A 16,308-nucleotide genomic window follows, 5' to 3' on the forward strand; every position below is an offset into this window, starting at 1 on the left:
TGACAATTCGCTTCAGAGAGCGACCACTGTTCACGAAACAGTGATGTACACAAAACAACCCCAACAGTCCCGAAATTTGAATTTCCATTTTTAATTATCGTTGTATCGGAAAGTTTCAAACAAGTAATGAAAATCCAAATGAGTTTAATTTTTAAAATAGTATTTTATTTTACGTTTCATCGTTATTTTTACTTCTTGTGTTCTTGTGTCGTGCTTTCCACGGTTCGCTCCACGCGTACTTCATCTTTCTACTGCCGCATCATTTATCGATGACTAATCGTAATCCCACACAAGGGACGAGACGAACGAACGAATTTGTCGCTTGCTTTACATGTACTGTTTCCACCTCTGTTTCCATTCGTACACAAGCACACACACACACACACGCTGTTACTTCATGTAATTTGAATAGTTATTATTATTGTTTATATAAGCTACATATTTTCCGTTTCTTCAATCGGTTCACGTCCAATGGTTTACCGATTATCCCGCCTTTGTATTGAGAGTCGACGCGAGACAACAGTATTGGAGGATAGAGAATGGAAGCAGATATACCTCTGCAAATCATCTTGATTAGATTTATCTAAACTGTGTACTGGATTCACACACACACGATCCCTCCACACGCACAAACAGTTGGCTTTAACAGATCGACCATTTGTACGAATTTACAGTTGGTCCTTTCAATCGTCCTATTTCGTCCACCAGATTATCTTGACACCTGTCTGCCTTTTTTGTACCAATTCGCTTTCCGATCGCTTTAATCTTCCGTTCTTCAAACGACCGCTGGATGAAGAGAACACAGTTTTATAGCTGATGTATTCGTTATCCGAATATCCGAAACACGTGAAAGCCGATTTTTCGCACGCAATCCAATTTTCACGGCTTTCGACGGCATTATTATCTCCTTCCCCTATATAAGGTGTCAAGTGAATTGGCAGCATTCATTGAACATTGTATTTTGTAATTATCTCCTAGTACTTTGTGTTCCGATCTGTGTTTTTTTTTCAGTTACTGAGTGCGAGTGAAATTACTTCCGATTTAGCTTTCCATTCTCTCCATTTCCTGATCTCATTGTGGCTATTGTAGATTTGGGAGTTTTTGTAGTGAACTGTAGTGTATTTGCTTTACCTTTGATCCGTGTTCAAAAGATGAGTGAGTAGTATTTTTTATTTACATCTTCAAATTTGTGTAAATTTCGACGTTTTCTGGCAGAATTATACAAATTCACTTTCCTCGAATGGCGGAAAATGGAAACCGAAACATTCATACGTTTTTACCCTTCTTGCCTTCTTGTCTTTCTAAGGTACATCTAATATATGTTGTTCTGCTTTTTGTATTACGATAAGACGTCCTCTTACACTCCGTGTTGTGTGTGTGTGCGAGTTATTTTTTACAATTTTTCATCTTTTCCATCTTTTTGCGTAAGGAACATAAAGATTGCTTTCGAAAATTATCTTCTTTTTAGTGACGTGATTGAATGAATAGTAAATTGAACATTAAATTAATATCATCTGTACACATGTAATACAATATTCACCGCACCGTGGACTTCCAATTCGCATTTAAATAACAACTTCTGTCGTGTTCTTCAAAAAATGTTTGAAGAAAATTAATGTGTTTCTCTGAACGCTCCTTTTTCTTAATTAACAAATGAAACGAATATTAAAAATAAAAAAGGCTTAATTCAGCTAACATTTGATAAATAAATAATCAGTTACAAGCTATGATCTGCTAAAAAGAAACAAAAGCAATAGTTTGAAAAACTTTAAAAGATCCATTAGATGTGTGTAAAGGTTAAAAAAGAGGCACTGCCAACACTTCAATGTACTGAAGGAAATATAACTAAAGGCGGCGCCGAATAATAGCAATCGTAATAACCTATATCTTAACTACGTCGATCACATCTTTGCCTGGTGGTCATATCTTTCGCGGCCGAAATACGGGCCAATTACTTATGAACCACAACCCCTTCCCTACTGTACACACTAATAGAATTACACAGTTTTCAATATTCGCAGTTTGAAAAACATTTCATCGTCGAGACCAATTGTCGAGTTTGTTGCCGAATTAACGGCGACACCACTTCATCTGCTATGGGCAAATGGACAATGTAGTGTATCTGTCTGGAACCTCTCTCATCGTTTTACAACGCACGACACATTAGGTAACCCTGCTGGTTTTGTTAGTTGTTTTTTGTGTTCGACCGTGAACGTTCCCTACGCTTTGTGGCATCGGAAGAGTACTTTTGTTCACCAGTTGGTGAACAGTTTCTCTAAAGCTCTACACGACATAATTCCAATGCATTGTGAGGGATCCGGTCGATCCTGCATTTGATTATGCGATCGGTTCTAGAGGGACGCATCGAATGTATAACCACCATTTGACAGGTTAGAGCATAATAATAATTATGTGGGTAATATTATTAATGTAAACGTTAGTATAAAGTCACCACCCTTCATGAACCACACGCTTCACCAACCAAATTGCGTATGGTTGGGTGTATCGGGATACGCCATCCTATCCTATCTTGACGCTGTGCCATCATCGTCTGTACTGCTGCTAATACAACGAGTCATTCCTACTTTTTTGCTGGCCCGCTGGTTCACTACTCAGAAGGAAATCTGCTTCTGCGTCCCCCGTACGTAGAGAGAAAGAGAGTTTTGCTTTAGTTGCAAAGGTATCAACCATAGTATTATTTGCTTTAACTAATGCAATTTGTTCCAATAATATCGTACTGTGCCGCATTCTATGATTACTATTTATATCTTTCTGCAAATCTTATTCCACCGTCACACCGATGTTGCAAATTAGAGCTTTTCCAGTCCCGGGAGCTGGCAAACCCTAAACCTGTACCCCATTTTTAACCGTCTTCGGGCAGTAACCACTCTCGTTTGCATGTTTTGTCGCCATACACCACTTTCTGTTTTTTTTTTTGTGTGTTTTTGCTTCTTTTAGTTTAATTTTCGTGAGATGTCCTCTCTGTGCGAGTGCACGCGCATTTTTGTTTGTTTTGTTTAGAAAGGCATTACGAAGAGGCATTTTCGATCGGGATAAACGTGTAGCCTTTTCTATAAGAATCGCGGTGGTCCGGAGTGATATGAACTATGGGGCAAACTCGGGCTGGCACGATGCAACGTGTACGGTGAGGAAGACCGCTGCGCCAATGATTGTTGCTGCGATGACTGCTGCTGCTGCTGTTGATGTTGTTGTTGCTGCTGCTGTTGTTGCGGATGTGTGGAAGATCCCACATTTAATAATTGCTGTGAACCGTGATGTTGCTGATGCTGCTGCTGTTGCGGTTGTCCACCAAGTGCAAGCGATGCTTGCGATCCGTGAAGTTGGGAGGAAGCGGAGTGACCACCCAAAAGCATCGAGGAGGACGAGGAAGATGATGATGCCGATGGTTGCAGTGCCGAGTGATGCACCCCCTGCTGAGATTGTGATGTCGATTGCTGGGATGTGGATGGATGAATTGGGTTCAACAGGTTTCGCGTCATGTAGTGATGGAATGTCGTCGTTGCGGGTGTCATGCGATGGTGCTGTTGAGAGGTTGGTAAAACATGAACCCATAAGTATTCGCTTAACATAAAAGTTACTATAGAAATTATTTTGTTGTGATGCATTATTTGTCGATATATTGATTTTAGATTTTTACCAGATATTATTGGATAGTCCAAATTAATAAAATATGACACCCTGATTGTATATTTCCTTTTAAACAAACCTGAATCAGAACAAATGCATATCCCAATAGAAACACGTACCGAAATGTTGTGATGAAGTCCACCGATAGCCGCACCACCAATCATGTGACTCGGCCCATCGCCTAAATCCAGATGCAAACTTTCCGGTACATCCGATCCGTTTCCTACACCACCACCATTGCCTGATGCAGCACCGCCACCACCTAGATGCAGCTGACCAAGCGATGCCGTTGCCATGGCAACGTCTGGCATCACGTCCGAAAGATGCCCATCCGAGCAGGCTCCTATTTCGCTCAAGTCTAGCCCACCGCCACCGATACCGCCCGGTGGACCAACAGCCCCACTACCGGCCGGGGCCGACAAACGATACGCCACAATGTCACCACCCGGGATAACCGACGGCAATTCCTGCCGGCGGTGCGTTCCACTGATCAGTGCCAGTGGATTATTCATCGACGCATGAATGCCTGCGGATCCAGAGCCACCGTTACCGCTACCGCTTGATCCGTGCACACCGTGGTTCAGCATTGAATGTGGTGCCATCGATGGGCGCTGTGAGTGATGTGCTGACGACGGTGGTTGCTGCTGGGCAGGGTATTGCTGTTGCTGTGCCTGCTGCCGGGGGAATGTCATGTTGCGACCGAAACAATGCACTGCAGCCTGCGCTTCAATGTCGCTGCTGGGCATGGCCGGTGATGGAGGCGGCGTCGATTCATCGTCCAGTGATTGCTGACTGGCGTGCAAATCGTGCCGATGGTGTGTATGGTGATGCGCATGGTGATGATGGTGACTGTCATGGTCATAATCGGTCGGACCTTTGTTCGCCCCGTTTGCTTCCCCGTCATGGCAGTAGCAGTTGGCGCTCTCCAGCAGATCCGCCACCTCATCCGGGAAGTTAAACTCTCGCACCACACGCAGCCGTATCTGGCGCGTAATCTCCGACCGACTCGAGAGCGGTAACGCGAGCGCCCGCTGACAACCGGGCGCTTGGCGTAGCTTCTGATCCCGCTTCTGCATCGATTCCATTGTTTGTGCGTCTGGTGCGGGGATCGGTGCGGTCGTAGCAGCGACCACATCCACACCGGCAGCCGAACCACCACCAAGCGTGGTACCGGCGTTACTGTTTAGCCGCGAAACCATATACAGCGTGTCCGGAATATCCGGCATGTGATGACGCGACCGTCTCATCCGTAGCAATTCAATCTGCTGCGAAGCGATGTGATCTTCCAGCAGCACCTTCACCTCCTCGTAGTAAGGCATAAAGAGTCGCGGTCGCACAAATAGCCCATGGTTCTTTCCGCCCCGGATCCACGCATTGATACGCAAGCTCTCCCGCTCGTCGCCGATCATATGGGACGGTGGTGTACTGACCAGCCCGCGCCGTATCGCCTGGTTGAGGATTTCGTTGTTCGGTGGCAGCACATGGTCCATGCGCACGTGCGGCAATAGCTCGGACAGTATTTCCCGCAGCTCAACATCACTCAAGTCGCGCTTCTTTATGCCCTTCCGGGTAACGGAATGTGCCGTGTGGGAGAGCAGATTTGGTTCTCGATCTTCCATCCGGCGAATAAGCTCCTGTTCGCCCCACTTTAGCACCGCCTGTAATACCTCCAGCTCGGACGCCTGCAGGAAGTTATTCTGCAAAGCTTCGATCAGCTGCGATTTGTCTAATTGAAATAGCACCGGTGAACCGACGATTGCCGAGAATTCTTCGCGAAGATAATGGCAGGCTTGCCGGTACACCCAGGCCGATCCGTGCGGCTGGCTGCCCCAACGCAGCACCGTCGCCAGTGTGTCGAGCGATAGCCATTCTAGAATTAAATCCTCACAGCCCTGCGCCAGTATGTCCAGCTCGAGGAACCGTCCAATCTGGTACAGTTCCATCGCTTCCTCGAGCGGTGACGGCCTAGCACGACCGGTGTGTGTCAGCGCCTGTACCTCACCGAGACTGCCAGCACCGCTACCACATCCATTGCCACGCAGTATCAACGACAGATCGACTGTATCGAGATAGATCGCATGCAGCAATACCCGGGCGTACCGCTTCGGGATAACGCCCTCATCCAGCACGATGCGTGTTGTAGCATGTAGCGATCGGTCCGTCCCGTGCAGCTGATGCTCCTCGGAGATATTGCGAGTTCGTCGCTGGATCATATTTTTAAAGAACGGCGAACGGGCGCTCAATATCGCCTTGTGGCACGGTAACTCCAACTTCGGCCGAAAGCCATACTCCGAGCTGCCCGAATCGGGCCGATGATAATCCCCGCCCTCGGAGGTGAACACGATCGCTGCGTCCGCGTAATCGCCCGTCTCCAGCAGATAGCGCAGATCATTCTCCAGCGGATTCGGTGTGCCGAAATCTTCCCCTAACCTACGTAACAGACTTACATCTATGGTCGGATCGTGTGTACACAGGTCCCCGGTGTAGAGGTAGCGCAGCAGCGATGAAAACATTGCCACATCTACCGGCGATGAGCGCAACTCGAGACAGATGCGCGCCCCGTACCCCGGACAGCCGGCGAGCAAGTCGCGAAAGTAAGAGCAGCGCGCCGATAGGATCGCTCGATGCACTGGAAACACCGTACCGCGGAACACGAGATCGCAATCGGTGCAGTGCTTGAAATCGTACAGGCTGGCCAAATCTTGCTTGAATGTGGTCGCCGGTGGCCGAGCCAATTCTGCCTGTACCGAGAGGTCTTTCAGTGCCGCCAGCGATTCGTACTCCTCGAGCAGTGCGGACAGTTCCATCGGGCTCCAGCTAGACACGAACTCGCGCAACACCCGACCATGATCACAGGCTTTCGACGACCGGCGTCGTCGGATCAGTTTCTTCTTTAGCGTCGCAAAACCGGTCACCTTTTTGCGGCGCTCGCGTACTACCGCACCGGGCCCGCCACCTGAACCCCCGGGCCCCGATCCACCGCCCACGCCGCACATTGGTCCATATCCTGAGCCACCGCTACCGTTGGCGGACGTTAACGGTGTGGTGGTGATTCCGGCAGTGGAAGTGATCCCCGACAATCCCAGCATACCTCCACCACCTGCACCGATACCGTTCCCACCTACTCCTCCTCCTCCACCTCCACCGCTTCCACCTCCTACGCCACTAGAGCCGGGACAGTCCGTTGACGCTGTTGCACCCATCTCCGTAGTAATGCATGGATCACTGCCACTCTTACTCTCGCACCAATATGACAGTCCACAGGGTATCAGGCATCCCCATAGACCAGGATTCATTGTCCAGCAACGACGTCGTCGGCGCGTGGGGGCAGTTCTAGAAAGAAAGCAAAGAAAAATTAATGTCTAGCAAGAACATTAGTTTGAAAGCTATCAACTACATAATGAACGAGAGACAACCACCTTCAAGAAGATATCTGCAATCAGTTTTTGGGGGGACATCATTTAGGAACTCTAATTTAATTAGCAGCCTGCACACAGTGCCATTATACCGCCGCACAACCAAACAACGCCATGTCAGCGATCCTTGAAAGCATAATAACAACGGCACGCACACACCATCCCACTGGCAAGCGGATTCCTCGGTTGTAAGGTTAACGCTGAGGCAATCGATATTCATCAACAACAACATATCATTCAATCCCCACACATACGCGCGCATCCATTTGATCGATCAAGTGAGTAGCCAAAATCCGTCACACGCGGATATTCGCTGCGACCTAATGTCGATAGCCTGCTTCGATTCGAACGCAAGACTGATGTATTTTTTTATTCCCAGGCAGGCCATTAACAAATTTTTATGTGCGTTGTGCCAACTTGAATGCTTTCTATTGTATGTTGCATTGGTTTTTTTTTTATTTTAAGTAAAAATAAATCAAATTAACAAAATACAGAAAAAACGAAGCACTACAAAAACAAACTTCATGCATGATCCATTGCCGTAATAGATTATCAATTCTATAGATGTTTACTTTCAAGCTTGTCTTACCTGAATGCAATTGTGCGCACATCTTTACTCCGTACAATACTTTCTCCTGCGATCGCTATACGCCCTCTGTTGCTGATAGCAATTTTTGACTGACAAATTGCTAACTTTTTCACAGCTTGTGTTACACTTGAGCCACACTCAGCATAATTCAAACGACTTGCTCCCCTTCTTATTGTGGGGGAGTCATCTGATTGAATGAATCAATGCTTTTTTCGACAAATCTATTACTTAACACATCGTGTTACGTGCCGGATGATCCCCGGAAGGGATAACATCTGTACGGAAGGTGTTGTTTGTATATTTTTGAAGCACTTGAAGAACCTTTTTCGATTCGCGGTTGCTATCTAGCGATGTTTCAACGATAGTACTATAGTACTGTAAGCATAAACTCACATAACCACATAGCTCACATCATTATCCTTCCCAAAATGATAGAAGGAACACAACAATCTGAACTCCACTATCCTTTTACCGCGAATCTCACAAGAAAACAGTGCTCTCTCACACACCGAAACGCACGCGAACAATTTTGCTCGCCCACTTCGATGGTAACTTTGTGCAAGCAGTTATTCACACACTCACATTCGGAAAATCCACTGCCTTCAGGAAGGGTTTTTTGCCCTTGTTTTCTTTTTATGGGCTATCGTTATTTATTATTTGTTACGGACGATATAACTAAATTGCTGCTTCGGAGGTATTTGCCCGGGGTTTGCTTCACCAAACAAAAGGAATGATCCATACACAGGCACATAAACGCACACGCACACACACTGGTTCTGCACTAGCGCAGCTACTGCCCTTTCGACTGGTTGCTTCGTGGGGGCGATTTGTGTTTAGTATCAGTAGGCCATGTTTACATTGTGCCTGTTTGACTAGCAACCATTTGTCGTGTCGATTGATGATTTTCGATCAGAAGGGAAACCTTTCCCGAAACCCTTCGCACACACACTCGCACGCACACAGTCACGAGTAGTGCGCTCTACCGCGGAAAGAAAGTTTGTGCCCCGTCTCTTTCACACCTTGCTGTGTGTTGCTTCCTCGCAACTTCTCTCCGCACCTAACACACACCGACCCTATCTGCTTTGCTGCCTGTATTAGTGCAGCCAAAGGGACACTTGAATTTGTTTCATCCTTTTTTTTTGCTTTCCAAAACACAAGCACGCGCGCGCACGCACGCACGCACAGCACTCCTTTCGTTCGTGCGTAGGAGCACGCACCTTTTTCCCAATACTTCACCTGCCCGAGACGCTCCAGGCCACACTCGTATGCACCAAGCCCAAAAAATGGACGCAGCACCACCTTTTATCCCACTGCTTCAAAGGAGCCCATCGGTCGAACGGGCTTATTGCTGTGCACTTGTGCTCGCAGTTGGTGCACTTTTCCGCAACCCATGCACGCCAACGCCCCGTTTGTTCAACACCCAGCGGAAAAACACTTTTCACCACACTCCCTCCTTCTTCGCTTTCGTGACCCTTTCATACACACGCAAGAGAAGAAAAAAAACTTGGACGGGTTGCGTTTTCGGGGTATGGCGAAACTCTCTCGCTTTTCCCTGTTGTCCGGGAATGCGCAAATTTGCAAAGCCTACGGATACACTCGTGCGGAATCACATTCGGCGGATCATCGTGCAACCAGGAACAAGTCGACTGCAGCTTCCTATATTATCCACCTCGCTGCGAAATGGTTGAAAGGATGGAAACACAGGAAAAACTCCAGTCGACGACGACGTTCTGTAATTTTCAAGTTTTTTGACACGAAAACAAGGTTGCTAGAGGCAGGATGGGGAACAATTTTTGACATTTGATTTGGCATTCAATGCGCTATATATTTATGTTTAGATTATCGAGAGAATTTGAAAAATAATCAGATTTTTTATATTATTGCTATATTCAATCATATTTAATTAGTATTTGAACGCACTTTGCACTAGTAAATCCAATTTTCATCTGTTTTACAATATATTTGATCTGTAACGGTAGTCAGGCATCGTGTGGTTAACATCATAATAAAATAAAGCGCTAAAGATAACAGGCGTTAGCTAGTCAAACTCTATGTTTGGCGGTAAAGTACCACATTTTCGAGCTTCCTCGACACGTTTGTAGAAATCGCCAAAATCCACGTGCGGCCGAATCCGCGCATTCGTATCATAAGGTTTGCCGGACTGTGTGCTGTACGGGAAGAAAGACATGAAGCATTAATTAGGACTTTCTTTCTACTACCGTGCACATTTCATCAACTTGCATATTTGAACTTGTCACGGATATGTTCGTATGAATGGTAGAATCCGTAGGGGTTGCATCCGAGCTGGTCGAACTAAATGATGTAGTGGAGTTAAGACTGCGATTGCCATTCTTGCGGTTCACGAACGCTTTTGGCAGTGAATAGTTGAAGTTGCGTATCAGCAAAGTCACATCGTCACGGCTGTTGAACGTGAGGGGTTTATGTTCCTCGACCAACTGCATGTACGTATCATGATGCGCTTGGACAATACGATGTACAACCGACTGTGCAACTCCACCGAGTGTAGACTGGTTTTGAAACTCTTCCGAAATCATGCGTACCAGCTCTCGGTTTCCCGTGGATGCGTCCCCGGGAAAGATGTCATGCAACGCTCGGCAAAGTCCGCTCGACATCAGCACAAGAAATCGACAGGCCGGTGAAATCTGTATACCACCAACAATTTCCGGTTCGAAAATCACTGGTTCAGCGGAAGCACTTGAAAGAAAGTTGCAATCCTTATACCCGGCCTTGCCCAAATAGTTGCCAATACAGCGGGTGCTATACAATGGGACTCCTTCGAAGTTTTGCGTCATTAGCCCAAGCCGGAACAGACGTGCAACTTCCTCGGCGTTGAGCAAATTATGATCGACACTTAGCTGCGTCACCGTCAGCGTGTCATGCTCGTCCGTTTTGCACAGAAGCGCCCGACAGTTACCAATGTTGCAGAGATACAGATGAGACCGATGGATTAGTCCCAGCACAGCGCTGCTTCCAACCGACAGTGCATTGTTAAGGGAATCGAGCTTCTGCAGCACATTTTCAAACTGTTGCGATATTTCGTACTGATTCATACCGTCCGCGGATAAGTGTAGCTGGATAGCGGTCTTCGTGGCAACGTGTTGATTGATCGAATCAAAGTAACTTTTTTCCACCGACATGAACGACTGGCGGATAAGATCTTTGACAGCTTCATCTGTGTTGCAGTAATTGAGCGGTCCCAGCAACAACTCGGCTGCAATTTCTTGAAGTGCGTTTTCTGCCACCGTCACACCGTTGTGACCGGACAGAATCGCATAGAGTGAGCTGAAATAAGTAGTAATCATGCCAGTGTAAAATAGCACCTACCATCGGGAGCACACACTTACGTGTTGTCGGATATGCAAAGACATTTCTTATCACGCGTTTCGTAGCCCTCGCAACGACGACCATCATCTCTGGAAGATTGGACAGGAGTGTGTAGGTATACCGTTCGATTACAGCATTCCAAATACACTACTTACTTGTAAATTTGATTTATCGCTTCCCCAACACCCGTTTGATTGCACACTTTCAGATCGTCCGTCCAAGATTTTGTCCTGTTGCTGTTTTGCGTTGACTCCATAGTTATGAGTTCTGCTTGACTACAGCTAAGCCGTATAGGTGAATGCGTTCAGCTTTCAAGGATATTCCAATGCACAGACAACACAAAATCACTCCAAACTGGAAGGCCGCTATGCCAGCTACCAAACAACCAGTTTGTTTACTCGTTTGTGAGGAAAAACAAAACTTCTGACAACGTCAAAACAGCTGTTCTCCAGTGTTGCCATATCATATCGAATTGTTTATTGGATCCGGGAAAATGCATGAGAATTCTAAGCAAAATACGCACAAATTGTTTTACACTTATTTTGAGATATATTTATAGTATACAGTTTTATTCAAGAGACAAAGATTTTAGGTATTTTATCAACGGATTGTTTCTGCTGTAAATTTATAATCTAACGACCCGTTGATAGTCCTGGGAGGGTCTAACTTTCATTGACCGGCTAATTTGTATCCTATGAAGATATCATTTCAAACCGAACGCATCGCCCTAAGTTTCAGCGGCTGTTCTATAAAACCGATTCAAACAATGTCCCATTATATTCTGATCCAACTTATCTTCTTAATCGTCACTAGTGTCCTCATCATCTTCCTCCATTCGTTCGTCCTCTTGTTGGGGCTCCTTCGTCTCGGGATATTCAGAGGAGTCTTCAGCATCTTCCTCACTTTCCCTTCTTTCGGCATATTCCTCTTGACTGTCGGGCTGTTCTTGTGTATCAGAATTTTGACCGTCCTCATCCTCTACATTCTCTTGTTCTGGTTCTAATGCTGCATTTGAATTAGGTGATTCTTTAGATGCTTCGTGTTCCTCATGTCCGTTTCTGGCATTCTCATCATTCGCTCCCATGCTACTATCATCTCTTTCTTCCTCATCCAAATGTTCGTGTCGACCATTAACTTGTGGTGCCTGTTCCTCATCCTTTCCATACTCGACTCCATTAACGTTAGCTTCCTCCAGCAAACGGTTAAGCTCTTCCAGTTCTTCTGTCAACTGAGCGTAACGTGTCTGTAGAGCCTTTTCACGCTCCGTCTGTCGCATTACATCTTCCGTTAACGATTCCAAACGCTTCGGTATGGCCAAATCTTCCTGTGCAGCTAAAAACTTGAACGTTGAGAGCGCCAGTGAGTTTTGTTCAATCTGCTCGTTAGTGTCCTGAAACTGCTTAATCAACGCTTGCGCTCGTGCCTGATAACCCGCGGTAAGAATTTTAAGCTTTTTCTCTATTTTGCCACAACGCTTCGCTTCTTTGGCCATATGCTTCCGGTTGATTTCGAGACGTTTTTCGGCGGATTCTATGCGGTCTTTTTTGCTGGCTAAATTGGCACGTGTGTATCGGTTCTGGCTCGGCAGATACAGCACTTGGGACAAACACTCTTGCCACACTTGTGTGTAGCTTTCTATTGATAAGTCTCCGTGGGCCATACCCTGCTTCACCACTCCCATTTCCGCTGCGAGCATTTTGCGCGCTTCGACCAATTCCAGCTCGTCGATGTTTTCATACGGGTGTTGTTCCAGATACGCCTGATATTGGGCGAGCATGGGACGCTTCATGGAGGATGGTTGCGCTTGCTGAATCGGGTTGCGCAGCGCATCGTAGTTGAGCATTTTTACCATCTCTTGTTTGACCAACTCTTCCGCCTTCTGTAGATCCGTCAATCCGTGCATTTCATTTGACGGGCGCAGCACGGTCGTATTGATTTCGAGCGGTCGTGGCAAGTCTCGCTGAATGACCTGGGAGCGCAGTGAAAGTTCCTTTGCTTCTTGGGCAAGCTTGTTGCGTTTGCGCTTCTCATCCACGTCCGCTTGGTCTGGTACGATTTGATCCACATCCATCGATCCATCATCGGCAGCCTCGTCCGTTTCGTTATCGGGCACAACAATTTCGTAATCGTTTCTTGGTGTCGGCAGGGAAGCTAGCCCTTCCTTTAGTGAAGATTTCAACTGCTTCTGGTAGGACTTGTAAGCAGCGGGCGTTTCCGCTACACTCATACCATCTTCCGTGTTGATGTTTAGCTTATCGCGCAGAAAATTCGGTGTTGCACCGGGCACGTGTGGTTGCGTGCCGGAACCTACGGGAACCATCGCTCCCGATGCTGGCGTTAAAAATCCTCCTGGCGTTGCACTTCCATCCGGTCCGCGAATCGAACGGAACGGAGTAGCTAGGACGGTATTCGGAGTAGCTACGGCTTGGCTTTGAGGTAACACACCTGAAAAATCCGACTGATGTAACGGTGTGTTGACACCACCCTTAAGCGGTGTGTCCACGTGAGTGAGTGCCATCATATTTTGAGCCTCCTGCAAAATACGATCAGTAACCGGGGCAGGAGTCCGCGGCGTGGCGGCAACCTGCGGTGTGATGCTATAATCCGCCAAAAGGGCATCAGTGGTTTCGATACCGCTTTCGGAAGCTACCTCCTTCGCAATTTCACTCGCACGACCAAGCTTAACGACTTGCTGCAATTCCTGATCGGAGATTTGTGGCTCTGGAAGGACAAGCTTCGACCGCTTTTTAGCCGGTTCCTGATTTTTTAACAACGCTGTTGGAATATCGTTTTCCTTTCGTTGTTTCAGCTTTTCCTTATCCTTCTTCCGCTCACGAGCTTCTTTTTCTACGCGCAACTCTCCGTCAAGCGTTTGTTGGCGCAAGCTGGAAAAATCAGCTGCTATCGGTACCACAAACTCTTCGGTTGTATCGAAAAACCCGGGTGCCGGTGCTTTCTCGAACGGTATTTCCGAATTGTAGTCAATTCCCTTCAGTTTACGCTTTCTGTTGCCCACACCGATACCAGCGGCCCGAAGTTCACGACGTTTCTGCAACGCGGCCAATCGGCGTGCTTCTTCGAGCTGCTTCTCGCGTGCTTTACGTTTTGCCTTCTTGCCTTGCGTATTGGCCAAACGTGCTCGAGCCTCCGAGAGCATTTCCAACTCATCCTCATCCATATCCTTCGGATCCGGCCGAGCGGGCTTCGTTTCGGGATTTGGATCGATCTCACCCGGTTTGAGCTTGCGCGGATCATCCATACCGTCTTCGCCTTCCTCTTTCCGCTGTGCCTGATCCAGCAGATATTCGTACCGTTCCAAGCATTGAGCAGCGGTCCGGCCGATAATCGGTGCAATCGTGCGCCATTGAGTCGGCATCAGCTTGGCCAGATGCAGTAACTTTTCGTCCTCTTCGCGAGACCATTCCGTCTTTTTGATGCTTGGATCCAACCACTCATACCAACGAGCTTTGCACTGTTTGGCGGACTTGCGGTGCAACAATGACGCGATACGAGACCATTGATTTTTGCCATATTTCATGACTGCGGCTTTGAGGATTTCATCCTGCAAATGGAAAAATCGAAGCGTTATAGATATACACGCCGATATTCGGTGCCGGTTGCAGAATCGGCACCTGCAACCATCTTACCTCGGTGTTCCGCCAAACACCACCTTTGATCATTATCCGCGGCATCTTGAAACGGTGTGCTGTAGTCTTATTCGCTTAATAGAGATTTCCAATGTTAATCCGCTAAAAACAAACTAGCTAAACACACTGAAAACAGTTGTGCGTTTTTAATGAAATTAGGCACCGCACAAAGCACAAACCTTTTTCGCGTCAAACGACGGAACAAGCGAAATGTCACAACATTTTCACACACATGCAAAAGAGTCGCTGTTTACACCTCATGCTCGAAAGGTTGAAATGTGCAATGTGTGTCTTCGTTGTGTGAACATATCCCAATTTTTAGCTCAGTATTTCATCCAATACCAGAAAGGTAATTCATTTTGCTAACTCAGCTTGTTAATATATTATTGATGAATACTTGCCTTATTCAAATGCAGTCTTGTTTCTTTTTTGCGTAGAAACTTAGACGAAATTCCTATCTATTCTTGATTCTTTTATGAAAATATCAATGTTGTCCTCTTGCTCAACGGTTCAAACCCCTGAAACGGTGAATTCTTGCTTTTACCTAATGTGACATAGCTTTTTTTTAAGGAATTACACCTTTCGCTTGGAGAAAAATGCAATCTTGTGTCATCTGAAATAACGTAAATCATACTGCATGCGTCTGAAAGGTATAAGAGCCTTGCTTAGTAATACGCTTTATTGCATACTTAACGGTATTCTTAAATAAAAAAAACGGCAATGCTAGTGATAAAACTAATATATCAACAAAATAATGAAATAGGAATGATTCTGAAGGAAATCTTGAAGCAACTTTCGTGTTTTGCACATTCTTCCGGATATTGCTATCCAGCAAATGAAAGGATGTGAGGCGTGGACCACACATAACTATCTATTATCAACAAAATTTTCCCATTAAAACAAACGAATTTGATTCATGTACGAGAGAGTATGACTTTGGCAGTTTTGCATTTTTTGTTTTACCGCTGCCCTGCCATTTCGCTGGATTTGCGTGGAATGGCCATTTTGCTGAAACTGCTGAAACACATCATCACATCATTGGTGAACGTGATCGTACCATATATGGCAGGGACGTTACGTTCTTTTGTGTAATAGAATAAAAATTCTATCGACGAATTTGGAGACGCGATTAATACTGCCCTCTTATCTTTTTTAGCAATACAACAAATAAACAAATAAAACTGGTAATAAAATCAAATTAAATAAGTTATCACTTTACACGAATGGAATGTTGCAGCCATGCGATTCAGATAAGGTAATGGTGCGTTGTTAAGAAAGGACAACCCATACACCGTGTCATGTGCGTGAGTGTCCTTTGTGACTTTAGGCAGTTATTTACACATCAAATTTTACTTTCGACACTAAATGTTAACAGGCAGGTGATCTAATTTAGTGATGTGGTGGTGTTCTTATAAATTTTGCATTTTGCTATCAGGTGATTCGCACTAACATTATTCCACAATACGTAATTAGTTCGTGTTAACTGCGTGATGTAATGACTTGTTACATCGGGGGCCCGTTTTCTTTTCGCTACTTTGCCCGAGGCCGACGTTGATAGAGGTATCACATACATAAAATGGTTGATAAAATGGTAATACGAAACTTTTGTCCACACAATGCACGGCATTGGTGCTGTAGAAACCCCATCGAAAGGAAGCAAAGA

General features: G+C 46.0%; 3 protein-coding genes across 3 annotated transcripts; all 3 read right to left on the reverse strand.

The window, feature by feature from the left end:
- Window positions 1-3,004: 3,004 nt before the first annotated feature.
- On the reverse strand, window positions 3,005-6,944 carry LOC128706716 (BTB/POZ domain-containing protein 7). The gene is made up of 2 exons (XM_053801658.1): window positions 3,768-6,944; window positions 3,005-3,542 (listed from the first exon to the last, which is right to left on the reverse strand). The coding sequence occupies exons 1-2, from the start codon at window positions 6,942-6,944 to the stop codon at window positions 3,072-3,074; spliced, it is 3,648 nt and encodes a 1,215-aa protein (XP_053657633.1). The 3' UTR covers window positions 3,005-3,071.
- Window positions 6,945-9,691: 2,747 nt separating this feature from the next.
- Window positions 9,692-11,254, reverse strand: LOC128707397 (TGF-beta-activated kinase 1 and MAP3K7-binding protein 1-like). The gene is made up of 4 exons (XM_053802350.1): window positions 11,154-11,254; window positions 11,019-11,087; window positions 9,895-10,956; window positions 9,692-9,821 (listed from the first exon to the last, which is right to left on the reverse strand). The coding sequence occupies exons 1-4, from the start codon at window positions 11,252-11,254 to the stop codon at window positions 9,692-9,694; spliced, it is 1,362 nt and encodes a 453-aa protein (XP_053658325.1).
- A 543-nt stretch (window positions 11,255-11,797) lies between these two features.
- Window positions 11,798-14,690, reverse strand: LOC128719380 (cell division cycle 5-like protein). The gene is made up of 2 exons (XM_053813005.1): window positions 14,646-14,690; window positions 11,798-14,560 (listed from the first exon to the last, which is right to left on the reverse strand). Exons 1-2 carry the CDS (start codon window positions 14,688-14,690, stop codon window positions 11,798-11,800), a joined length of 2,808 nt encoding a protein of 935 aa, XP_053668980.1.
- Window positions 14,691-16,308: the final 1,618 nt, after the last annotated feature.

Source organism: Anopheles marshallii, chromosome 2 (assembly GCF_943734725.1).
Source record: "Anopheles marshallii chromosome 2, idAnoMarsDA_429_01, whole genome shotgun sequence".
Lineage (NCBI taxonomy): Eukaryota > Metazoa > Arthropoda > Insecta > Diptera > Culicidae > Anopheles > Anopheles marshallii.

What these genes read in the sequence shown, in the direction of transcription:
- LOC128706716 (XM_053801658.1), bottom strand. Translation starts at nt 6,944, where the DNA reads ATGAATCCTGGTCTATGGGGATGCCTGATACCCTGTGGACTGTCATAT. An exon ending in GACTTCATCACAACATTTCG is followed by an intron (nt 3,543 to 3,767) that starts GTACGTGTTTCT and finishes ACCTCTCAACAG; the next exon opens with CACCATCGCATGACACCCGC.
- LOC128707397 (XM_053802350.1), bottom strand. Translation starts at nt 11,254, where the DNA reads ATGGAGTCAACGCAAAACAGCAACAGGACAAAATCTTGGACGGACGAT. An exon ending in GCGATAAATCAAATTTACAA is followed by an intron (nt 11,088 to 11,153) that starts GTAAGTAGTGTA and finishes CCAATCTTCCAG; the next exon opens with AGATGATGGTCGTCGTTGCG. An exon ending in CTTTGCATATCCGACAACAC is followed by an intron (nt 10,957 to 11,018) that starts GTAAGTGTGTGC and finishes TACTTATTTCAG; the next exon opens with CTCACTCTATGCGATTCTGT.
- LOC128719380 (XM_053813005.1), bottom strand. Translation starts at nt 14,690, where the DNA reads ATGCCGCGGATAATGATCAAAGGTGGTGTTTGGCGGAACACCGAG. An exon ending in GTGTTTGGCGGAACACCGAG is followed by an intron (nt 14,561 to 14,645) that starts GTAAGATGGTTG and finishes TTCCATTTGCAG; the next exon opens with GATGAAATCCTCAAAGCCGC.